General features: G+C 48.9%; 2 protein-coding genes across 2 annotated transcripts; both read left to right on the plus strand.

Moving 5' to 3' along the window:
• Window positions 1-272: 272 nt before the first annotated feature.
• On the plus strand, window positions 273-21,456 carry NPM2 (nucleophosmin/nucleoplasmin 2). Its single transcript, XM_028521375.2, has 10 exons — window positions 273-466; window positions 630-710; window positions 823-905; window positions 1,017-1,142; window positions 18,524-18,614; window positions 19,443-19,612; window positions 19,764-19,798; window positions 20,617-20,650; window positions 20,960-21,147; window positions 21,255-21,456. Exons 2-10 carry the CDS (start codon window positions 653-655, stop codon window positions 21,454-21,456), a joined length of 987 nt encoding a protein of 328 aa, XP_028377176.1. The 5' UTR covers window positions 273-466; window positions 630-652.
• Window positions 7,233-7,723, plus strand: LOC114502938 (cytochrome c oxidase subunit 6B1-like). The gene is given in 2 exon segments (XM_028520230.2): window positions 7,233-7,416; window positions 7,419-7,723. Coding segments are annotated over 2 exon segments (258 nt in total). The 5' UTR covers window positions 7,233-7,319; the 3' UTR covers window positions 7,580-7,723.
• Window positions 21,457-26,032: the final 4,576 nt, after the last annotated feature.

Genomic DNA, 26,032 nt, shown 5'->3' on the forward strand with positions numbered 1-26,032 from the left:
TGAGCACAAAGAAGTGAGAATATTGCGGCTTCCTCCAGGGCGCAAAGCCACTCCAAGCTGGACAGCTCGCTGCGGTAGATCCTGGTTAAGTCCCGTTGTGCTCCCGGCCCCGCACCATCCACCTCACCTGGGAACGGTTAGAAATGCAAATGCGCTTGGCCGCAGCCAGGCCTGCTCAATGGGAAACTGGCGGGGGACCCGTAGGGCGTGCTCCCAGTGCTTCCAGATGCTCCAGGTGCAACAGGCGCTCCAGGTGCTTCCGAGACCCACAGGAGGACGTGATGGCAGAAGGGCGGGAGAGAAAGCCTCTCCTTTAGGGCTGATGAGACACCATCCGTGCCCTTCGTAGGCCTCTTAACAGCTGCGGAGGGCGGCCGGGGGGACGGGATGAGGCTGCCTTGAGAGCCCAGAGGGAGTGCTCCGAGGAAGGGCCCAGAGCGTGACCTGCACCCGCCGAGCAGCCACGGTAAGGGCAGCCGGGCCCCGGGTTAGGGGGACCTGGAGGGCACGGAGCGCGCCTCCCCGGGTGCGGGACGGGCAGTGGGCGGCCGCGCCTAACCCTCCCCGAGACCTCTGCCCGGATTCTAGCCGAGCTCCGGGCGGCCTGGCCTCACCGAGCCCCTTCGCAGCGCACCCCCGCTCCCACCGCGCCATGCACCGCAGCCGGGTCACCAGCACCGCCGACAGGGCAGCGACAACCATGCTTTGGGGTGAGTGAGCACTGAGACCATGGTGGCGCGTCCCGGGGGTAAGGACTACCTGGGGTAAGGACTACCTGGGGGAAGGGGCGCCTTCCCTGAGCCCACCCGCCCCTCCCCCTAGGCTGTGAGCTAAACCAGGAGAAGCGGACCTGGACCTTCAAACCGCAGAAGGAGGGGAAGCAGGACTGCAAGGTGCTGAGCACGGTGGGTGTCCCCCAAGGCCCGGAGCAAGGACTGAGCCTGCTACACAGGAAGGGGTGGGGGAGTCTCTGGCCCTGGGGTGATGGGGTGCCCTGCCGTTGTCAACCCTCTCAGATTTGCTTGGGGGAGAAAGCCAAGGAGGAGATGAACCTCGTGGAGATCCTGCCCCCAGCAAGCCAGGAGGACAAGAGGCCAAAGCCCATCACCATCGCCTCACTGCAAGCCTCAGTCCTGCCCACGGTGAGCCTTTCCCTGCAGGCCCAGGGCTCTGCGGCTTAGCGCTTGGGTGGGCACGGGGTGGCCATCCTGCGTGGGACAGCCATGCAGGGAGGTGATGTAGCCCCTGACTAAAGGCCCCAACTCAGCCCTGCTTCCAAGTCAGCCTGCCCTTTACTAGGTTTGAGAGCTTGGGTAAGTTTAGTAATTTCTCTTCTAAATCACATTTTTTAAAAATATACTTTATTTATTTTTAGAGAGTGGGGAAGGGAGGGAGAAAGAGAGGGAGAGAAACATCAATGTGTGAGGGATAAATTGATTTCTTGCCTCTTGCACACTCCCAGATGGGGACCTAGCCTGCAACCCAGGCTTGTGCCCTGAGTGGGAATCAATCTGGTGACTTTTGGTTTGCAGGCCGTCACTCAGTCCACTGAGCCACACCAGCCAGGGCAAAACCACATTTTTAACTGTTTACTGGTGGTGGCAGGATACTGTTGATGGCTTGCATGCTGATTGCGTGTCCAGAAATTCTCTTATTTCTAATAATTACCTGTTGAGGTTTCTATGAAGTCATCATTGTGAATAATGGCAGTTTGTGTGTCTTTTTAAAATCCTACCCTCCCTGCCTAGGGCCGCAGCATAACATCAGGTAGAATGGCAGTGATAAGTGCTGTGGTTTCAGTCCTGACTTCTCACAGGAGCGCCTCTAACGTTCCCCCACCAAGCGTGACAGGGTTGGCAGACACCGTGTCAGCTTTGGAAGTCCCCATCCAGTCCTACTCTGCTCTTACAATCGGGGTTTCCTCTTTTTGAACATAAATGGCTATCAAATGCTTTTCTATTCACATGATCTTGGGCTCTTTTCTTCTTTAACATGTTAAGTGGTAAGTTATAGTAATTGAATAATATTCAGCCAACTTTGCATTCCTGAGATAAACACTATTTGATCATATTATAAACTTCTAAATTTGTTCTACTAATACATTAAGACTTTTTAAAATTTTATATACTCATGAGTGAGGTTGCCCTGTAAATTCCTTATCTGGGTACCAAGGCACACCAGCTGTGTGGACTGAGGGCCGGAGTGCTCTCTCCTCCGTGGTGGAACCGTGAATATGAGACTAGGACTATCTGCCCTTGAAAACCTGGGAGAAGGTAACCTTGTAAAAGGGCCCTCAAACCTATTTTTTCTCTCTGAGATCTCCCTGGAAGCTCATTCTTTCCCATAGTCTTATTTTTTTTTAAAGGCAATTGGATTTTTTTAAAGATTTTATTTATTTTTAGAGAGGGGGAGGAGAGAGATAGAGAGGGAGATAAACATCCATGTGTGGTTGCCTCTCATGCCCCCACTATTGAGGGCCTGGCCCACAACCCAGGCATGTGCCCTGACTGGGAATTGAACTGGTGACCCTGTGGTTCGCAGGCTGGCACTTAGTTCACTAATCCACACTAGCTAGGGTTTGTTCCATGGTTTTAGAGACCATCTATACAAAATGAATATTCTGCAATTTAGTTCTATGAACCCAACCTGTCTCCTGTGCTCCAGCTCTTCTGTTCAGCCGAACATATTTAAGAGATATCTCAGACTTCACAAATCTAAATTCAAATTCTTGATTTTTATCTATAATCTCTTTCCTTACCCCAACCTGATCTCCTCCTAGTAAATAGTTGTTCAATCAGGATGAAACCTTCTGCAACAACCAGCAAATCCCAATCTGACCTCAGCTCAACACCTCCGTGCTGCACCCTGCCCCAGATGACCGTTGCTTCTTGCCCAGTTTTAGCGCAGGGCCTCCTGACCGGTCTACCTGCCCTAACCCTTGGTCCCCTACAGTCTAGTCCAGGGGTTGACAAACTACAGAGTTAAATCCAGCCCACTGCCTTTTTTTGTCAATAAAGTTTTATTGAAACACAGCCACACTCCTTTATTTACATATCATCCATGGCTGTTTTCACTCAGTAATAGCAGAGTTGAGTATTCTCCACAGAGACCATATGATTTACACACCTAAAATAGTTACCATCTGGTCTTTACAGAAAAAGTTCCCCAATCTCTAGTCTCTTCTGAGCACAGCTGACAGAAAGGTTCTGTTAAACAAATGTCAGGCTGTGTTGCTCCTCTGGTTAGGTCAATGGCTTCCCATTTCCCGCCCTGAGCACCCTCTCCAACCTCCACCCATGCTGCTCTCCCCTCCCTGACCCTGCCCCAAACCCACTGGCTTCCCTGACTCTACCTTGACAACTCCCAACATACCCATCTTCGAGCCCTTGCATTTATTGTTCCCCACGTCAGGGACACACTTGTCGCCTACTTCCATCTGGTCTTTGTTCAAATGTCATCTCATTGAAGAGGTCATCCCTGGCCACCCACAGGGTCCCTTCCAGCTCCCCAACCCGTAATCACTTTTCCCTGCCTGCGTAGAACCCATCCACCGGCACATCATTGGTGCACTCTTTCTCCCTAACCAGAATATAAGCTCCAAGAGACCGAGGATTAGGGCCCGGCCTGTTTCGCTCGCTGCATTCTCCAATGCCTGCAGAGCAGTGCCCGGTAAACTGCAGGACCTCAATATGCAATGAGGGAGTGAGTCAATAAGCAGACAGATTATGTGGGACTGGTTCAGTTTTAAGCTTTGTGATTTATTTAATAGTTTTTGATCTACTCAGATGTTCCTATTTGAGTGGGTTTTAACCAGCTCTATTGAGATGTGATTTAGAACAACACTCACCAATGTTCAATGTACAACTTGCTACATTTGACAAGTGTATGTAATTGTGTAACCACCACCGCAATGAAGCCTCTTTGCTGTCCTCCCCTGCCACCTCACAGCCTCGGCACCACTGGCCTACTTCCTGTCACTATAGTCTTACCTTTCCTAGAATGCATTCAAACGGAAGCATGCAACTCGTAGTCTCTTGTGCTCAGCTTTTTCCACTTAGCATAATGCTTTCGAGATTTATCCATGTTATTGGCAAGATAACAATGTGCTCTTTTTTATATCTGAGCAATATCCATTCTGTGAATATATACTTATACAAAGATTGTTTACTCATTCACTTATTAATGTACATTTGGGTAGTTTCCAGTTTTATACTACTATGAATAAAGCAGCTATGAACATTTAAGTGTAAGTATTTTTAAGTACATTTTATTGATTATGCTATTACAGTTTTCCCAGTTTTTCTCTCTTTATCCCCCCCCTCCGGCCCCCCCAACCCTCCAGCATTTCTGCCCCCCTTAGTTTATGTCCATGGGTTTATATACAAGTTCTTTGACTTCTCTGTTTCCTATACCATTCTTAACCTCTCCCATCTATTTTATGCCTACCCATTATGCTGCTTCTTTCCTGTACCTTTCCCCCACGAATTCCTCCCTTCCCCCTCCCCACTGAACTCCCTCTGTGTGATGTCCATTTCTCTGATCCTGTTCCTGTTCTAGTTGTTTGCATTGTTGGGGTTTTTTTTAGGTTCATTTGTTGATAGTTGTAAGTTTGTTGTCATTTTACTATTCATAGTTTTTTATCTTCTTCAACTTCTTAGATAAGTCCCTTTAACATTTCATATATAAGGGCTTGGTGATGATGAACTCCTTGAACTTACCTGGGAAGCACTTTATCTGCCCTTCCATTGTAAATGACAGCTTTGCTGGATAGAGTAATCTTGGATGTAGATCCTTGCCTTTTATGACTTTGAATACTTCTTTCCAGCCCCTTCTTGCCTGTAAGATTTCTTTTGATAAATCAGCTGATAGCTTTATGGGAACTCCTTTGTAGGTAACTGTCTCCTTTCCTCTTGCTGATTTTAATATTCTCTCTTTATCTTTAATCTTGAATAACTTAATGATAATGTGCCTTGGCTTATTCCTCTTTGGGTCCAACTTCTTTGGGACTCCCTGGGCTTCCTGGACTTCCTGGAAGTCTATTTCCTTTGCCAGATTCAGGAACTTTTCCTTCATTATTTGTTCAAATAAGTTTTCCATTTCTTGTTCTTGTTCTTTACCTTCTGGCACCCCTATAATTCAGACATTGGAAACATTTAAAGTTGTCCCAGAGGATCCTAAGCCTCTCTTCATTTTTTTTTTGAATTCTTGTTTCTTCATTCTGTTCCAGTTGGATGTTTACTTCTTCCTTTTGTTCCAAATCATTGATATGAGTCCTAGCTTCCTTCCTGTCACTGTTGATTCCCTGAATACTTTGCTTTATTTCACTTCAGGTATCCTTCATTTGTTCCTTCATTTTGCGACCAAGCTCTATCAGTTCTATGAGCATCCTGATCACCAGTGTTTTGAACTCTGCATCAGATAGGTTGGCTATCTCTCATCACTGAGTTCTTTTACTGGGGTTTTGCTCTGTTCTTTCATTTTGGCCATATTTCTTTGTCTTGGCTCACCTGTTACATTGTAAGGGGTCTGGACCTTAGGTATTCTCCAGGGCAGGGCAGCCCTCTTTGCTGCGTTGTGGTGCTATTAGTCTGGATGGTCTGGTTGGCTGTTTCTTTAATTCCTAGGTTGTTGGAGTTCCATGCAGTTTGATTTTCTGGCACTTCCGGTTATTTATTATTTTTAGATTGGTTGTTATCCTCCTTTTGGTTGTGCCAAGAAACAAAGGGTTTCTATACCTCCATCTTAGCCAGAACTCAATAAACAGTCTAAGCATTTGTATGGACATATTTTTCATTCCTCCTGAGTAAAAATACCTAGGGTGGAATTGCTGTATCATATAGCAAATGTATGTTAAACTTTGTACAAAACTGCCAAACTATTTTCCAAATTGCTTTCCTATCAGCAATGCATGAGAATTATAGTTGCTCCACATCCTCACCATTGCTTTGCATTGTCAATCTTAATCTTAGTCATTCCAGTGCCTATATAGTGGTATCTCATCGTGATTTCTTTTTTTTTAAGATTTTATTTATTTATTTTTAGAGAAGGAAGGGAGGGAGATAGAGAGAGAGAGAGAAACATCAATGTGCGGTTGCTGGGTGTCATGGCCTGCGACCCAGGCATGTACCTTGACTAGGAATTGAACTTGCAACACTTTGGTTCGCAGCCCACACTCAATCCACTGAGCTACGCCAGCCAGGGCTGTGATTTCTTTAAATTTACATTTCCTTTATGAACAATAATGCAGACCATTTTTTGTTTGGGTTTTTTTTTGGGGGGGGGCGGTCATTTGTATATCTCCTTTTGCAAAAATGCCTGTTTCAATTATTTTACCCATTTTAAATTAATTTTTACTTATTGAGCTATAGTTTTGTATTATATTTTATCCACCCAAGGACATTTTCTCACTGCTTTTTAGGGAGAGGGGAAAGTGGGGAGCGAAACATCAGTGCGAAAGAGAAGCATTGATTGGTTGCCTCCTGTACACACCCAGAACAGGGACCGAACTGGGGGTTGTACACACCCAGAACAGGGACTGAACCCACAACCTAGGTATGTGCCCTGATGGGGAATTGAACCCACAACCTTTTGGTTGTGGGTCAACGGTCCAACCAACTGAGCCACACTGGCCAGGGGGAGTTATAAAGTATATGATTGTCTAACCACTATGCTGTATACCTGAAACTAATACAAAATAATATTGAATGTAAACTGTAGTAAAAAAAAAAGTGCTAAATACATATGTTTCCATCTTCTTAAAAAGCCTTAGCCCTGGCTGGTGTGGCTAAGTGAATTGAGCACTGGCCTGTGAACCACAGGGCTGTCAGGTCGGGGCACATGCCTGGGTTGCAGGCCAGGTTCCCAGTACGGGGGCTGTGAGAGGCAAACAAATATTGATGCTTCTCTCCCTCTCTTTTTCCCTCCCCTCTCCTCTTTGTAAATATAAATACATCTTTTTTTAAAATACAGCTTTGGCCCTGACCAGTCAGTTGGGCGTCAGTCTGCAAAGCCAAAGGTTGCAGATTCAATTCCCCGTCAGGGCTCATGCCTAGGTTGTGGGTTCGGTCCCTCGTTAGGGAGAGAAGCAACCCATCAGTGTTTCTCTCTCACATCAATGGTTTTTTCTTTATCTTTTTCCCTCCCTTACCCTCCCTCTAAAAATAAATAAATAAAATCTTTAAAAAAATGTTTTCAAGTAATGGGGATTTTCTAAGATTCTTAATTGAGCAAAATTCCGCTTCCGGCCAGACAGAGGTGTCTTTGCTGAGGGTCACATTGAGCTGCGAGCGGTTTCAGGGGCGTCTTTAGGAGTCAGCAACATGGCAGAAGACATCAAGACCAAAATCAAGAACTACAAGACTGCCCCTTTTGATAGCCGTTTCCCCAACCAGAACCAGACCAGAAACTGTTGGCAGAACACCTGGACTTTCACCGCTGTGAGAAGACAATGACTGCTAAAGGGGGTGATATTTCCGTGTGCGAATGGTACCAGCGTGTGTATAAGTCCCTTTGCCCCGTATCCTGGGTGTCGGCCTGGGATGACCGCCGGGCAGAAGGCACATTTCCTGGGAAGATCTGAACTGGCTGCTCCCCACCTGTCCTCTGTCTTCCATCCTTCTCCCAGGGCGGTGAAGGGGGACCTGGGTATATCCCACCCTGGGATCCTGAATCATGGCTTAACTAACAATAAATACTTGTTGGAATAGTGTAAAAAAAAAAAAAAGATTCTTAATTGAGCCCGCGCTCAATTAAAATCATGTTGTGACTTGTTTTGTGAGTCATAGTGTGTTCTACTTTAGTGAATATTTCATTTACACTTGAAGAAGTGTTCTCCTTTTGCTGGGTGTGTTGCTCTATAAATTTCAATTACATCAAGTTGGTTGGTAGTTTTGTTGGAGTCTTCTATGTTCTTACTCATTACCTGTCTACTTGCTCTATTAATTACTGAGAGAAGAATGCTGAAGTCTTCAACAATAATTGTGTTTTGTCTGTTTCTCCTTTTAGCTGTCAGTTTTTGCTTCCTGTATTGTGAAGCTCCTGTTAGGCACACACTTCTAAGACTGCTGTATCCTGTTGGGTAGTTGGTCCCTTTGTCGTGATGAACTGTCCCTCTTTATCCCTGGTGGGTATTCTGAAGTCCACTTAGCCTGATGAATATGGTCAATACAGCCCTCTTTTTATTAGTGTTCATGTGGCATTTGTTCCTGGTCTTCCAATTTTGTTATTTTACTTTTAATCTCTGTACCTTTATATATAAAGTAGATTTCTTCTAGATACTATATAACTGGGTCTTGCTCTTTTATCAAAACTCATAATCTCTGCCTCTTAGAGTAACCGTTAACATTTACTGAATTACCAACAAGGCTGGGTTTAAATGGATCGTCTTGCTATTTCTGTTCCTATTGGTCCCATCTGTGCTCCATTTTTCCCTCTTTTTGATCTTCTTTTAGAATAACTGTTTTTTGTCATTACATTCTCATTTCTACCATTGATTTGTACCTCACCTCTTTGCTATTTTTTAGTGGTTATTCTAGACATTCTGTATGTATCTTAAACTTACAACAGTCCACATTCAAATACTATTACACCACTTCATCTATGAGTATCTCACTATGAATACTTGTCTCACTTCCCCTCCTTTGTACCATTGTGGTAATAACTTTTGCTTCTACATATGCTATACATCCCATACTATACTGTTTTTGTCTGTGCTTTAAACAGTCTCTGTTTTAAAGAGATTAGGAATTAGAGTGAAACATTTTATAGCTATCATTTCTGGTATTCTTCATGCCTTTGTATAGATTCAAGTTTCCACTTGGTATCGTTTTCCTTCTGCTGGAAGGACTTAAACATTTCTAGTAATGTAGGTCTGCTTGTGATGAATTCTTTCAGCTTTTGTATGTCTGGAAAGCCCTTATTTCACTTTAGTTTTGAAAGGTATTTCACTGGGTAGAAAACTCCAGGTTGAGCTTTTTCCTTTCCACACTTGAAAACATTGCTAGATTTCTCCAAACAGAGCGTGTACAATTTGGAGAAATCTACTAGCATCTTTGTCTTCACTCCTCTGTATAATGTCTTTTTCCTCTGGCTGCTCTTAAGATATTTCTCCTTATTGCTGGTTTTGAGCAATTTGATTATGAAATATTCAAAGCGTTCATTGAACTTCTTAGGTACATGGGCTTATTGCTTTCATCAAATTTGGAAATTTTTTGGCCATTAATTCTTCAACTATTTTTTCTGCTCCACCTTTCTCATCTCGACCCAAGAATTCAATCCCATATGTACTTGGCTACTTAAAGTTGTCCCAAAGTTTGTTGATGCTCTGTCCACTTTCTAAAAATATTTTTCCTCCAGGTATTTCATTTTGGATAATCTTATTCAATATTATTACTGTTTTCTTCTGCAGTATCTCATTTGCTGTTAATCTTGTCAGTATATTTTCATCTCAGATATTGTAGTTTTCATCTCTAGAAATTTTGAATCTTTCTTGTCTCAAAATTTTCAGTCTTACCTCTATCTAGTTTCTCTTCTTTTTTTTTTAAGGAAAACGTTTTTTTCAAAAAGATTTATTTACTTTTAGACAGAGGAGAAGGGAGAGAGAAAGAGAGGGAAAAAAACATGGATGTGCAAGAGAAGCATCAATCAGTTGTCTCTTGCACGCCCCCAACTGGGCGCCTGGCCTGCAACCCAGGCATGTGCCCTACTGGGAATCAAACCTGTGACCTCTTGGTTTGCAGGCTGACACTCAATCCACTGAGCCACCCCAGCCAGGGCATGTTTCTTTTATTTAATTTTATTTTCCAATTACAGTTGACATTCAATATTATTTTGTATTAGTTTCAGGTGTAGAGTATACTGGTTAGACAGTCACTTTACAAAGTGATCCCTCCTATATCTCCAGCACCTGCCTGGCCCCATGCATAGTTATTACAATATTATTGACTGCATTCCCTGGGCTGTACTTTACGCCCCCCATAACTAATTTGTTTACCTCTAGTTTCTTGAACATATGGACTACAGTCATAATAATTATTTTAATATTCTATCTACTAATTGTATCATTTGTATCAGTTTTGATTGAATTTTTTCTTCATTATGAGTTGTGGCTTCCTGTTTCTTTGCATGTCTGGTCATTTTTAATTTGATGCTAGACATGAATTTTACCTTGTTGAATTCTGGACATTTTTATAGTTGTATTCTGGGATGTACTCAAGTTACTTAAATACCATTTGATCTGTTGGGCCTTGTTTTTAAGCTCAGTTTGGGGGCTCTAAAGCTGAGTTCATCCCTCCACATACCCGCTGCTTTGGCAAGACCTTGCACAGCCCTCCAGCAGGTGGTCAGAAAGTTGGGAGATTTTCCACTCCAGCGGCTGGAACAGGCACTATCTCTGACCCTGTGGGAGCTCTTCCCCAGCCCCACACAGTTTCCTCACATGCATGTGCTGACCGCTCCCAGACTGAATACCCAAAGGGGACTTTCTCCAAATCTCTGGAGCTCTGCTTTGCAGCTCTCTCTTCTCCTGCATTCTCTGTGAGCTCCAGGTGTCTTGGCTTCCCCAGGTTCTCAGGTTCATTTTCTCAGTTCAGGGAGATCTCTGGGCTCTGCCTGTGTCTCCCCCACCCCCTACACTGTCCAGGAAGGACGTTTGGACAGTCATAGGGCTCATCTCATTTGTGTCCCAGCTCTCTGGGCTGAGTGTTTTCCTTGACTGATGTCTAACGCCATTTTTCCTATATTATATTTGTTTTTCTCTTTTTAGTTATTTCAAGTTGAAAGATAAATTCATTCCCTGTTATTTACTGGGCCGGAACCAAAGGTCTCCTCTGAGTTATTTGATTTTTTTTTCATAATATTACTTATACTATTTGGTGATACTTGTTTTCATCACTACTGTGTCTGCTGCTATATATCTATATATCCCTTTTTAAGTTCCCAGTATTATTACCTTCCCTACCCCCACCCCGTTAATTCAATCACTGGAGATGTCTAGTTAGGTTTATTTGTTTGTTTGTTTGTTTTCCCACCAAAGCCTCTTACTTGGTTTCATTGGTATTTCTATTACTTCCTATTTTTCTATGTTATTATTTCTCTTGTCATCGTTATTTTCTGCCTTCTTCTTGTTGCTTTTTTCTTAACTTCCTTAGGTAGATATTTAGGCCATTTCGCATTCTAGCTTATTTTTCCAAGAAAATTTATTTATTTACTTTGAATACCATAAAATTCCCTCTGAGACCTTTTTAGCTGCAGCCTCTCAATTTTTGGTATTTCATAGTATTTCATTTCATTTTAACTAGTTTTCTACGTCATTAGGATTATGAGACTGATGCATGATTACTTGAATTTTTAAATTTTCAAATGTATGGGGAGGTGAGTCACTCTTTCTCATGGAACTGCAACCGAAAGTATGGTCTTTATATATTCAGTTCTTTGAAACTTGAATTGTAGCTGCGCTGCAGCATTACAGAATTCTAGATGCATCTCACTCCATTGAATCAAGCCTATTAATTGTGTTCAGATCTATATTTCCGGCGCCCTAGCTATCAACTACCAAAAGAAATGTTGAAATGCCTATTGTGGATTTGAGTGGATCTTATAATTTACTGGTACTTTTAATGTTTTTTTAATGCTTTTTTAAAGATTTTTATCTTCTTTAGAGAGAGGGGGAGGGAGGGTGAAAGAGAGGAAGAGAAACATCAGTCAGTTACCTCTCGCAGACTTGGCCTGCAACCCAGGCATGTGCCCTGCCTGAGAATCAAACCAGTGACCTTTCGGTTCACAGGCGGGCACTCAATCCCCTGAGCCACACCAGCCAGGGCTAATTGAATTTTTATAGATAATGTAGATTCACTTTCAGCTGTAAGAAATAAAACAGAGAGACCCCTGTACATTTTGCCCACTTGTCCCCAATGGTAACATTTTGCAAAACTATAATATTATATGGAATCCAGAATATTGACACCGATACAATCTAGGGCTCTGGTTTCCACACAATTTTACCACCTCAGTTCATATGTCCTCCACCACGGCGAGGTAACCGAGCAGCTCGACACCACAGGGATCTCGTGCACCTCCACCCGCCTCCCTCCTGCTCTCCTCCCCGCCCCGATCCCTGGGCAACTACCAGTCTGTCTCCATTTTCTAAAATTTGGCTGTAGAAATAAGCTCATACATAGTAACCTCTTTGGAACTGCTTCTTTTCACTCAGCATAATTCCCTGGAAATTCATCTGAGTTGTGTATTCTTTGTATTGCTGAGAAGTATTCCGTGGTATAGGTATACCACAGCTCAGCCATTCATCTGTGGAAAAGCTGGGTTGGTTCCAGTTTGGAAGTGCTATGAATAAGCTGCTAGGGACATTTGTGTAAAGGTCTTTGGGTAAGCATAAGTTTTAATTTATCTGGAATAAATGCCCAGGTGTGCAGTTTGTTTATTTACTTTGGTAGCTGTGTGTTTACTTCCTTATACCGCCACACTTTTCCCAAAGTGACTATACCATTTCATTTCCACCTGCAATGCATGAGTGGTCGAGTTTTTCTGCATTCTCACTGATGTTTCAGCTTGTCACTTTTCCTAATAGCCATGTGCTATTGCATTTCCTGATGGCTAATGAGGGCACATTTTTTTTGTGAGTGATTGCTATCGTATATTCAGAAAAATGTCTGGTCATGGCTTTGGCCCATGTCTTAATTTGGATTGTTTCTGTTACTGTTGAGTTTTGCTAACTCTTTAAATATCCTAGACACTACTCCTTTGTCAAATATATGGTTTGCAAAATTGTTCTCTCCAATCTATAACTTATCTTTTCATCCTCTTCATGGGAGGTTTTCCAGAACAAAGGTTTTTTAAATTTGATGAGGTCCATTGTGCCTCATCTGAGACCATGAAGATGGTCTGTTTCTTCTGTCCAGAAGCCTCACAGTTTGACTGCTTTATATTTAGTCCGTGATCCATTTTGAGTTTACTGTTGTACAAGCTTGTAGGTCAAGGCTGATTTTGTTTGCCTCTGGACGCTCAACATCGTTTGTTGAAAAAGCTATCCTTCCTTCACTTAACTGATTCTGTGCCTTGGTCAGAAATCGGTCACACACACATTGTGTGGGTCTGCTTCTAGGCCTTCCACTCCACTGCTCCGTGGCTGTCCCTGTGGCAGCACACTGTCTGGATTATTACAGCCACAGCTCTTTGTATGTTTGCCTGTGTGGTTGGTGCAAATGACTTACAGAGTCATCATCCTTATCAACTGAGCTTTTATCAGCCAATAGGTGGAGCCATCTTTATTCCTAAAATGCTTATTGAATTAAAGCCTAAATCATATGACATTCCTTTGTTTCTCAGTTGTCCCTCAATATCCATTATTCCTTTATTCTTAGCAGCGGAGTTCATGACTTTAGCTGGCCACCAGGCCACAGTGAGTAAAAACTGGATTCCTTCTCCATCGGGCATGGCCAGGAAGCTCTGGACAATGGAATGCAAGCAGAAGTGGTTTCTTTTCCATCTGCAGTGTGACCATTTCTTGTTTCGTTCTCCTTCCTGCCAGCTGGAATGTGGAGGTGATGGCTAAACTCTGAGCAGCCATCTGGCCAGAAGGCAGAAGCCACACATTGAGGATGGGAAGCCACATCGCACACAGAGCCTGGGCCCTGGAGATGGAGGGGCAGCATGCCACAGCCGCTCACTTCTGGGCTTAGTTCGTATGACAAAGAAATAAGCTTCTTTCTAGCTTGTGGCAGCTGTTGTTGCTGAGTTTTCCATCACCTGACACCAAAACTCGCCCTAACAAATACAAGTAGTTCATTTGTTAAGGACATTATGTTGTATGTTAGAGCAGCTTCAGGACTGTGATAAAACTGAGAGGAAGGTACAGAGATCTCTCAAACATTGCCCACCCGACACCCATAGAGTTCCCCGTTGTCCGTACCACATACCACACAGCACAGCCAGCGTTGTCGTCATTCTCGGTAGGTGTGGCAGCAGCCTCGGGAACCCTGCCCAGGGGCTTCAGCAAATCTGAGAAGTATTTCTGTTTTGCATAGGAGGCCAGAGATGGGCAGTCTAGGGCTAGTGAGATGGCTCCTTGGGCACCAAAAGCCAGTCTCCTCTTCTCTCTCTCCTATTCTTAGTGCAGATCTTCCAGCCTCAAGATGACCTCACAGTCCAGGAAGGCTGTTACAGCTCCAGCCCTCACTTCTGCATTTGTGGGAGTAGGCAAGAAGAAGCAAAGGAAGATCAAAGGGGCTTTCCTCTGTTCTCTGTCCACCTTTTAAGGCATCATTGCCCAAGTACTACCCACTAAATTCTGCTTACTACTTGTTGGTCCAGAAATTAGTAATGTGGTCACAGGTAACTGCAGAGCACACTGGGGGATGCAGTCTTTGGCTGGGTGCAATATTTGAATGATATCAGGGTGCTGTTATTATTGGAAGAAGGGGAGAACAGATACTGGCTAAGCAACTGGACGTCCCCGCCACATCTGGGCAGATGCCTCCATCTCTGTACTTCGGTGTTCCTGACCTTACGTTTTTAGATGTGTATCTTATAAGCAGCATGTAGCTAGACTTGGCTTTAATCTGTCCTGCATAGTCTTTTTTTTTCTTTAATTTTATTTATTTATTTTTAGAGAGGGAAGGGAGGGAGGGGGAGAGAGAGAGAGAAAGAGAGAGAGAGATCAATGTGAGGTTGCTGGGGGTTCTGGCCTGCAACCCAGGAATGTGCCCTGGCTGGGAATCGAACCTGGGACACTTTGGTTCCCAGCCCGTGCTCAATCCACTGAACTATGCCAGCCAGGGCCTGCATAGTCTTTTGTGTTTATTTTGCTTGCTAATGTGCTTGGTTTTATTTGTATCATGCCCTTTGTATTCCTACTTTCCTCACTCTTTTATATTTTATTTTTTATTTCTCCGTTTTCATCTTTGTTAGATGGACTACACTTTCTCCCACCCTCTTTTTTTCTACTGGTTTGGAAGCTATAGTACCTCATTCTAATTTTTATTGGTGGTCCCTAATTTTTTAACAATCATACATAATTAAAGTCTAAAATGAATGTTTTCATTCCTCCCAAACCATCCAGGGAGCTTTTCTAATTACCCTCTTCTTCATTTACATGTTGCTCTCCTGCAGTGTTTTAGCTTCAAGTTGTTTTAAACCCATTCAGCACTAGTCACCACCAGTACTATCTCATATTACAGCAATGCTTAAAGTTTCTCTTTGCTTACTGACTCGCCTGCTCACCGCTGCTTCTTGCATCCGCTGCTTCCTTCTCAATTTCATTGTCATCCTCTTGAAACACCCTCTAGTAAGCCTGGGAGTAGTGAACTTACTTGGGCTTTGCCTGGAAATACTTCTATTTTTCCTTCATTTCTTCATGATAGATTGTTTCTGTATAATTCTAGGTGGAGAGGTAGTTACCTTCAAAACTTTGAAGATATTATTCTGTTCAGCTTTCTTTTTTTATTATTTTTTATTTTTTTAAAGATTTTATTTATTTATTTTTAGAGAGGAAGGGAGGGAGAAAGAGAGAGAGAGAGAGAAACATCAATGTGCGGTTGCTGGGGGTCATGGCCTGCAACCCAGGCATGTACCCTGACTGGGAATCGAACCTGTGACACTTTGGTTCGCAGCCCATGCTCAATCCACTGAGCTATGCCAGCCAGGGCCTGTTCTGGCTTTTGATGTTAAACCTTCAGTCTGTCTGGTTCTTGTGCCCTTTTTTTTTTTTTTAGACATCTGTCTTTCCTTTGGTTTATTGTAAGATAATCTCTTTATTCTTATGATTTTTGCCTTGGCATGTTCAAGTACAGAATTAGTATCATGTTTTATCTGTCCGGGATTTCGGTCTCCTAGATATGAGAATCTGTAGCATGGCTTGTTTCTGGAAAACCTTGGTGGTTTTCACTTTGCATACACTGACCCCATTCTGTGCAGTCCCCTACTCTGATGGAATGCGTGTTGGGTCTTCTTGTCCTGGCCTCCAGGGCTCAGCTTCTCCTTCACGTTTTGTTAACCTACCTCCCTGTGGTGCACTCTGAGTGATTTCTTCACAGCAGTGTTCCAGTTGACAGATTCTTGCTTCAAAGGGCTTACTCTGCTTTTGAATCACTCAGTTTATTTCAATGCTTATACAAGGTCCGTCCAGGAAAAGTCCAGCTACTGTTAATATAATAACAGTTTGCATGACATCGATGTAACCTGGCAGTCAAGATGCATAGACTGGAATGTGCATGCGTAAACCATGATGACTTCACTGAACTAGTCAGAGGGGTAGACGCCACTGAGTGAGCATGTGTACTGTGTGGCCGTTGCATTCCAAATGACTGAGCAGATAGAGCAACGAACCTGCATAAGATTTTGCCTTAAGCAGTCATTTGTTGCCTTCTGCTGACTGCAGGCTTCCTTCTTGTACATTGATTAATTTTAGGTGGCGAATTATCTTCAGGGTTTTGTTTCCTCTAAATGAATCCTGTGTGGAAAGAATGGAGAGTGGTCTTGGGTGTGCATCTGCCATTTGCCCCAGGCACATCACAAGCTAGGACTGGATCCGGATTTCTCGGCCTGGCAGTGTCCACTCGGCACACGCAGGCTCCACACAGGCGGCAGGTCACAGGGGACTTCTGCCCCACTCCCGTTTCCTTGCTACCTGTCTGTGCAGTGTCTTTTTCTTTCATTCTTTTTTATCTTTGTTCTTTGAAAACAGAAGTTCAATAACGTGTGTACCTCCTGTGCACCTGGGAGAGACCCAGGAAAACTGAGTAACTCTCCAAAACGGCCAAGCCACCACCTTTTTAAAATTTTTATTTTTCAATTATAGTTGACATTTAATGTTATTTTGTGTTCACTTTGGGTGTGCAGCATAGGGGTTAGACAAGTGTACACTTTACAAAGTGCCCAGCAGGCCCCATGCACAGCCATCACAGTGCTGACCGTGTTCCCTGTGCCGCGCTCTACATCCCCGTGACTGTCCTGTAACTGCCAACCTGTACTTCTCAGTCCCTTCCCCTTGTCTAGTGGTGTGTAGTTTCCAGTTGTTGGTTTGGGGTTCTTAGCCCCCTCTCCTCGTGCTTCACCCTGGGGCCTCTCAGGCTGAGGCGCAGCCCTTGGAGGGCCCTGGCCTCTGTGCAGTGGGCTCTGGACAACTCTGCTGTCCTGAACCAAGGTCTGTCTCCTGTCCCTGCGTGCACGTTAGTTCAAGTGCATTTCCCTTCAGCAGCTACAGCAACAGCGCTTGCACAGGCTTCCTCAGCGCATGGGGACCCTCCTTCCTCTCTTCCTGTTCAGCCACACACAAAAAATGTTGCATTACATCTTTTTAAAGGTTTTATTTATTTATTTTTAGAGAGAAGGGAAGGGAGGGAGAGAGGGAGAGAAACATCAATGTATGGTTATCTCTTGAGTGCCCTCTCCTGGCTCTGGGACCTGGCCCACTACCTGGGCATGTGCCCTGACTGGGAACCGACCTGGGACCGCTTTCCTCACAGGCCAGCACTCAGTCCACTGAGCCACCCCAGCCAGGGCCATTGCATTACATTTTATCCAGCCTCTTAGGTGTCTGTGGCTGCACTTTGTTTCCGCTTATTCACTCCCTGTCTGAACCAGAAACTCTAAGGGAACCTCTCCGAGCCCCAGTGTCCTCCTCTGTAAAGTAACAGTGCCTTCTTCACAGGTGAGGAGTTAAAGGAGGTAAAGCAGATAAAACGCTCAGTGTGTGGCCTGGCACAGGGTAGGAACTCAATAAATAAGAGTATCGTCGTTGTTACTCTAGAAACTTTGGAATATCTGGAAAAATATAAAGAAAATACACACTAAACTAGCCATTGAAAGAAAATTATGGTTAGCACTTTAATATATTTCCAATCTTTATTCATAAGCATATCCGCACATTACTCGTAAGACAAAAGTCACTCTGTACATACAGGTTTGCATCTGCTTTTTCACTGGGTCTCTAGGGTAGTCTGCCTGAGGCCAGAGTGCCCCTTGGGCAGGGCTAAGGCAGGGACCTCTTCCCTGCTTGTAAGCCACGCCTTCTCTGTGTGGTCAGTGGGGCGGGCTCTCTGGTCTCCTCTCTAGGACAGAGGACAGTAATCCCGTGGTGACTCTCCTGACTGCGTCTAACCCTAATCCCCGCCCAGAATCCCCCTCTCCAGACACCAGAGACTGGGCTTCAACCTGAGGATTGGCGAGGCGCGGTTTAGTCTGGAGCAGTAAGATTTCTGTTTAACAGCCGTCCTCAGGGAAGCCCGTCTGCGATCTGAGCAAGAACCAGATGATCAGACTCGCATGTCCTCCCACCCAGCCCCCTCAGCAGGCAGAAAGGCTTGGTGGGGGCGGGGTGGGGGGCGGAGAGCGCCCTGCTGCCCGGGGGAGCCCTCGGAGTGCGCGTGCGCGCGTGTGTGTGTCGGGGGGGGGGGGGGGGGCGGGGGCGGGGTGTGGGCAGCAAACGGGAGGACTTCTGCAGGAGCCTGGCCTCCCAGAGGCAGCCCTGGCCACGCGTCTGCTCTGCTCTTGCCCCCACACCCCTGCCTTACAGGTCATGATGAGCCTGGAGCTTTCTCCTCCAGTCACCTTTCAGCTGCGGGCTGGCTCTGGGCCCGTGTTCCTCAGCGGCCAGGAATGTCACGGTGAGTCGTGGCTCGGACCCTGCAAGGTCTGAGAGCGCAGTGCCTAGCGTGGGCCACGCACAGGCAGAATAAATACTCTGACCCTTGAGGGATTCTTAAAGGATTAGAGAAAAACCCCACAAGGCAACACCGTTTTGCCAGTAGCGGGACTGGAAGGCCACAGGCATGGGTCCTCCCCCCAGTTCCCCTTCACTGCCCGCCGCACCCCTACCCGCCTGAGGGTAGGGTGTACTTGGCTCAGATCAAAGCGTCAGTTGGAGGAATAACAGGGATGTTCAGGAAAGCAGTGAGTGAGCACAGTGCCCAGTGCTAGCACACACTGACAGGGTCAGCTTCAAGGGGAGGACTCTGCTGTGGTGGTCACAGGGACCCTAGTGAGTCACTGTGCTTGTTGACTATTCCACTGACCCCCTTAACTGGCCCTCTTCTCCATCCAGGTGTGCCTCTCCCGTCAGGGTGCCCTCATGCCCCCAAACTCTAGCAGGGACCACTTCCCTTAGGATAAGACCTGAAGTCCTGAGCTGCTGTTCCCAGTGTCCTCTCCAACCTGTCTCCTCCTTCCCCTGTCACACCCCCTACCCAGCCAGACCCCCAGCTCACCCTTCCCGCCTCCTTCAACCACCCTCCACCCACTGGGGTGGCCTGGAACTCTCACCACGCCCCACCTCCACTTTGTCAGTCAGGCCAGGAGGGGCTCGCCAGGTAGACAAGCAGACACTTTCACCTCCATGCTGGGACCCCCAGGGCACCTCTCAAGCTGGCAGATGGGGTGGGAGCCAGGCTGAGACCCTGTGCTCAGAGGCCCTGCCCCTCTGCCATGCATTGCAGATGACATCTTGGAGGAAGAGGAGGAGGAGGAAGAGGAGGAGGAAGATGAGGAGGAAGATGAGGATGAGGATGACGAGGATGAGGATGATGATGTGGATGTGTCCCTAGAGGAAACTCCCGCCAAACCAGGCAAGAGGCTGATTTCCCAGAGGCAGACCAGCGTTGCCAAGGTGAGGGAGGGGACCCTGCCGAGGCTCCTCAGCACCCTGGGCCAGGCCCCCAGAGCTGAGCGTGCAGGAGGCAGGAACCCTGCCAGGGTGCAGCAGGGCTGCTCAGGCCCTTGCCCTAACCGCCCTGGGGATGCTTGTGTTTGGTTCCCAGAAAAAGAAGGTGGAGAAAGAAGAGGAAGTGATAAGGTAACTCTTCCCATCTCTTAACTTGATCAAACTCTTTGGGCAAAGGTTTTGCAGAGAGTATGGTGTGCCTGGCACATGCATGTGTGTGCACGTGTGTGCACACAGGGCACTCAGTGTGCTGCCATGGTAGCTGCACAGCCTTTTTGAAAAGCATTAAACTTTTCTTATCTCCTGAGCTAACTCTACTTGTGGCAATTCCTTTCCAAGGGGTTCATCCAAATTATGGGAGAATTATATGCACTAAGAGACCCATCACTGCATTACTCAAATGGAGGCATTCTAAATGTCTACCAGTGTAACAGGAGATTAAACTAGGTCACATTTTCTCCGTGGTTCTCACATAGGCACATGAAGAAGATGGCAACCTGGAAAGGCTTCATGGAATTAAAAATAACAGGATATTAAATCTTACTCATTTTATTTTACATGCTGTTAGAAGAAAACAAAGAAAGATACTGAGAGAAAATACATCAAAATGTTAATATTATTGGGAGGGAAATGACATAGGAATTTGCCCTGTTCTCTAGTTGCTCTGTTTTGTGCAATGTGAGTGGCGTCACTTGTCTAATGAAAAGGAAACATGGGTGGCAAATGCAAGAAAGCGGAAGCCCGAGAAAGCCATCTTGTGTCACACACAAGAGTCAGAGTGGCCTGTGGCAGACGGGCCACAGGTGCAGAGGTGAACTCTGAGCCTCCCCTCTCTGGGCCCAGCCCCCGTCTCCCCGAAATGCCCAGGGCCCTGCTTCCCAGAGAGAGGGCTGAGCGCTTTCTCTCTCTCCCCCTCTCTCTCCACGCCTCATCCCTCACCCCTGTTCCAGACCCAGCCTGAAAGACAAGAGCCCTGCAAGGAAGGTGGGTCACAGAAGGGGCTGTCCCCAGGGTGGGGGGTGGCCTCTGGGATGGATCGGGGACCTGGAGCCCTCCCTTCTCTCTTTTTTTTAAATTTATTTTATTTATTTATTTTTAGAGAGGGAGGGAGGGAGAAAGAGGAGAGGGAGAGAGAGAGAGAGAAACATCAATGTGCGGTTGCTAGGGGTCATGGCCTGCAAACCCAGGCATTTGCCCTGACTGGGAATCGAACCTGCGACACTTTGGTTCGAAGCCCGTGCTCAATCCACTGAGCTACGCCAGCCAGGGCAAGCCCCTCCCTTCTCTCCATAGGCCAAAGCCACACCCAGAGCCAAAAGCCGGGCATTCAAGAATGAGGAGCCCAGGAGTGGCCTGGCCCCAGTGACCATGGGAGGGCTGGCCAGGCCACGCCACCATGCCGAGCGGGCTTTCACGGGATACACTGTGGACCCACACCCTGCTCCCTGGGGCCCTCCACCTGAGGCTGAAGGTGATGGAGGGTACGGGGGGCACAACACAAGAGCCCCCTATCCAACTCTCCGGATTGAGCAGCACCTGGAGGGAAGAGTCCCAATCTCAGGGACACAATAAATTTTTTTTTTGCCAGGCCGTTGTTTCTGCATCTGTTCCGCTACCCATATGCGTTGCCGGCTGCAGTGAGCCATTATGTCCAGCAGAGGGCGGCCGCAGGCCAGGCCCTGCCTGCTGGCTTTATCATCTCCCTCTCCTGGTACTCGCACTGCCCCTCTTTGGAGGAAGAACCAAGTGCCCCAGCCCCTCACCCAGCGTCTACCTTATGCCCTAAGTGAGGGAGGGAGTTAGAACTGCTGTGGGTCTTCCTGCATCTACACTCCCTCCCCACAAGGCCCTGTGTTTTAGGTGCAGAACTGAAGGGCCGGGACCCTAGTGGGTCCAACGTGAGGTGCATCCTTTGGAACCTTGGGGCACAGGCTAATACTGCTTCTGATTCAGCCTCACCCAAGGACATTTTTTCATTACTTCTAGAGGGGGAGAGGGAGGGAGGGAGAGAGAGAGATGTGAGAGAGAAACATTGATTGGTGCACACCCCGACCAAGGATGGAACTCGCAACCCGGTGTGTGCCTGGACCGGGAATGGAACACTTGACCTTTTGGTCTTGGGACACAATCCAACCAACTGAGCCTGGGCTCAGGGAATTGTTGGGATGAGGCCAGCAGAGGGTGGGCAAGGGGTGGAGGTCCTGCCCTTTCCCAGGCCTGCAGAGCCCCTTCAGAGCTGGTTCCTCCACAGTGGCACATGGGTGGCCCCCAGCTCAGGTTAGACTTGTGGGGCCACAGCTGGGCTCCTCCTGGCCAGGCCTGAAGTGGGCTGATGGGGAGCTAGCCTTCCCTCTCCCAGGACCCCAGGTCTGGGTCCCAGAAGGAGAGCCTTGGACACTACAGGTCGGCACCGGGCTTGGGTCTCCCACCCAGCTACATCTGGCGTCCCTGCTGCCTGCTTTCCACCCCCCAGCCCCCCACCCCCCACCCCCACCCACAGGATGAAGTGAGCCCTGCCCACCCTCCACCACAGGAGGACAAGGCCACTGACCTCGGGCTAATCAGAGAGTGCAAAGGCACACCAGCTGGGGTCTGGCCCCAGGGAGGCAGCTGGCATTCACCTCGGCTTCCTGCCACAGTGATTACAGGTGGACAAGATGAGTCCTCACCTTCAAGTCACCTATAGCCTGGTGGAAACACAGAAGCCAACACCATAATTCCAGTAACTTTCGAGGGCTTTGGAGGAAGTGAAATGGGCTAATTTTCAGGGTGTGAAGTGCTGTTTAGTAGGATCTGGGAAGGTTTCTCAGGGGAAGCAGCTACGAGAGGAGCTGGCAGGACCTTTCCGGAAGCAGGAACAGAGGGCGCAAAGGGCTTGAGGCAAAGCAAGCTTGGAGGTTCGGAGGGAGGAAGGCTAGTGTGATCGCCGTGGCAATGCTGCACCCAGGCACCGCTCTGCACCCATGCACGGACTTGCCCTGTTACCCCCGCAACCTTGCCGGGGTGGGGGGCATTTCCAGCCCTAGCTCTCAGATGTGGAGAGGGAGGCACAGAGAGGGTGAACCACTTGCCCCCAAGGTTGCACAGCTAGTGGAGAAGCCAGGATTCACTCCCAGGTAGTCGGGCCCCAGAGCCCTTGTTCTTAACCACCGTGTAGAGGGTGAGGGAGAGGCAAGCAGCAGCGGGCGCTCAAAAGTCTCGTACCCTGACAGCAGGTGTTAGAACTGGGTCTGGAATCCCTGCCTCGCTGGGGCCTAGGAGGGGCAGCCCCGGAGCCCGGTCACAGCAAAGCCAAGCTCGGCCAGCCCCAGCAAGCGCCCGCCCTCCTCAGTGCTGGCCGCTAATTTTATTTCCCTGTGCTGGCAGCCAGCGGGGGCCAATGACAAAAATGGGGCTCTGCCTGCATTGCCGAGAGGCCCTTTGCTGTCCCCCTCCCTCAGCCCTGGCTCTCCTGCCTCTCAACAGGAAAAAGGTGGGCTGGCATCAAAGCAGGTGGTGGCAAGTGACAAGTCCACAGGTGGGCTCCGTGAGTCTGTCTGCACCGGCTGGGCTTTCAGGGAGAGCAGGCGTCAGACAGCCCAGTTGGGGGGTATCGAACTTCTCACTAGGGGGTGGGGATTAGCCACCGTGCAGCCGGGGCTACTTCTCACTTCCCTATCACCTCCTGCCATCCTCATCCCTGGAAAGTCAGTCAAAGTTTAGGTGAACTGAGGCCAGACCACAGAAGAGGGTCTCTGTCCCCTTCCCCCATTCTTGCTGGGTATTTGACACTTCTCAGGGAGTGTCCTTCATCTCAGTGACACTGTGGCAGCTCTGACATTTCCAACAGTGGTCATTTCCTTTTTCTGCATTGGGAAGCCGAGGCTAGAGGAGTGAGGGGACTTGCACAGGTCACACAGCCTGTCACAGCCAGGCCCAGGGCACAGGACCAGAACTCTCCAGATTGCCTCCCCCCGTGGGGCCACCGCTGGCCTGTCCGAGGGATGAGGGAGCAAGCCCCATCTGAGGCCAAGCCTGCAGGTGCAGAATGGGAAGGGACAAGGAGCAGAAGATGTCACACCATGAAACAAGCCGTGCACCAGAGTCCCCTGGCACCAGTCCTCTGGCTGCACCCCAAGGCCAGGCTTGACCGCTGGCATCTGTTACCATGGGGACCCAGCCTGGGCTAGGGGCTGGCCAGTGATGCTGGCCCTTCCCCCACCAACAGAACTCAGGCCTAGAGGCCTTGGTCCCAGGCGGAATGTCCCACCCTTGCCTCACCTTAGGACACCTCTGTCCCCACCCTCCACATCCCCACCCAAGGTACAAGCCTGGGTTATCTCCTCCCTGCACCTCTGCTCTCACCTGTGACTTCAAGATGAAGGTCAGGAGAAGGTAGCCTCCACTGACCTACCTGGGGGCTGGAGGCTGGTGGGGTGTGGGCCCCAGGTCACAGAGCAGAACCAACACCAAGCACAGCAAGGAAGTGTGTGGGCGGGGGGTGTCTAGGGAGGAGGCAGAGTCTCAGTGGGGCCCTGGTGAGGCGAGGACTGTGGGAAAGTGAGATCCTGGTGGGGGGCGCCCCGGTCAAAGCATCAGGGCCAGTGGGTGGGCACGGTGTGTTCTGAGAGGGGCCAGCCCTGGCCTCAAGTCCAGGCATCAGTACCTTGTCCCGGCCGTGCCACCAAGCAGCTATGAGACCCTCATTCTTGAAGCTGAGACCCTCCTAGTGCTGATGTTTTTCCATTCAATTCCCACCCTGGACTCCCCCAGCTATGCAGGGCTGGGGCCAACACCACCCTTCCCAGGCCAGCTCGGGCTCCCGAGCCCCCCCTCCCCCCGTGGATAGCCTGGGGAGCCCAGGGGCGGGGAGCCAGGTGCACAGGCCAGCTCCAGGGCCAGCCGCAGCAGAAGGGGCAGAGGTGTCTGGGGTGGGGAGATGGCAGACGACTTTGTGGATTGATCCGGCTCAGGAAGGTGAGAAGCAGGCCTGGGGTGAGAGCTGGGCCCTCCCCCTTATCTCTGCAGGTAAATCAATCCACAGTCAGCATTTCCCCTTCTCTTCCCTTCCTGGGGACACAGAGACACGCGCCCCCCCCCCCCCCCCCCCCCCCCCCCGAGCTGAGCTGAGGGGTGAGCTTCCCGAGTGAAGGCGGGCTTTCCCTTAGAGGTCTCCCGGGACCAGCTCTCCCCAGAGCTCACCACCACCCACCTTCTGGAGGGATGGAGACCTTGACTGTGGCTACTGGCCATGCTGGACCCTAAGGGTGTGGGCACAGCAGAAAGACCCCAGACACAACCCGAGAGGAATGGGAAGAGCTGGAACTTTGAAGACCTGGTCCTGCACTCATTCGCTAGCGGGGCTGATTTGAGCTAACTGCCCGCTGGTGCGCCTGGGTTTCCTCGCCTGCGGCAGGCGCGGGTCACCGCTGGCCTGGGACCAGAGCTCACGTGAACAGGCTGATGGGCCCTTCCTCCCCGGCAGCTGTGAGGGGACCTGGGGACGTGGGGAGGGGCTCCTCGAGGCTCCAGGGCAGCAAGTGAGGCCCAGAAGGCAGCCCTCCGGCCGTCTGCCCACTAAGGACAGCCAGCTGTCTCTGGGTCCTCCGGCATCCTGGGCACTCCTGCCCATCTCTCGAAGGAAGCTGCAGAGGCCCCGCCTCAGGCCGGCTTTCGGGGCTCCACGGGGGTCCTCCACGGGCCCCAGCCGCCCCTTCCTCCTCACCCCGGGCCCCCAAGCTGTGGCGCCCGCTATTTGCTGCCAATTGGGACAGTTGTAACCCCTCCTCCCCAGTGGCCGGAGTGCAGACCAGGGACTCTGGGGGCACAGAGCGGTGGAAGTGCCGTCGGCCAAGCCCACCTCCTGCCCCCTGCAGGGAGGCTCCTCCTTTTAAGGCTGCTTCTGGGAATTTCCGTCCCCAGCCAGCCCCAGCGACCCCAGACAGACACTTGCCGCTTGCCCGTGGGAGTGGGGCACCGAACCTGAGGCCGACCGCGAGGGGAGGAGAGGCACTGCCCTCGGGCCGTGAGGGTCGGGGTAGCTGGGGACCACGGGCCAGCCTCCCATCAAGCAGGCCCCAGCAGCGCCGTCCTCTGCGCCTGGAGCCCAGGAGAGGTTGGCAGCCCCACCAGTGGCGGCTTTGCAGTCTCTCTGGCTGAGAAGGTGGACACCTCACACCTCAGTCTCCCCATTACGCCCTCCTCCCCTCCTCCATCTCCTCCCAGCTCTTCCCTCTCCTCTTCCGCCCCTCTCTCTCCTCCTCTCCCCCCTGAAAACCTGTGGCTGGAAGAGACCTTGGCTTCTGTGGGACTCTACCCCCAGGGACTGCCCACATCTCCTGAGTTTGGGGGCAGGGGGGGCCACTGCCCCAAGAAAGCTCTCCGGCG

The sequence above is a fragment of the Phyllostomus discolor genome, chromosome 8 (genome assembly GCF_004126475.2).
Source record: "Phyllostomus discolor isolate MPI-MPIP mPhyDis1 chromosome 8, mPhyDis1.pri.v3, whole genome shotgun sequence".
Lineage (NCBI taxonomy): Eukaryota > Metazoa > Chordata > Mammalia > Chiroptera > Phyllostomidae > Phyllostomus > Phyllostomus discolor.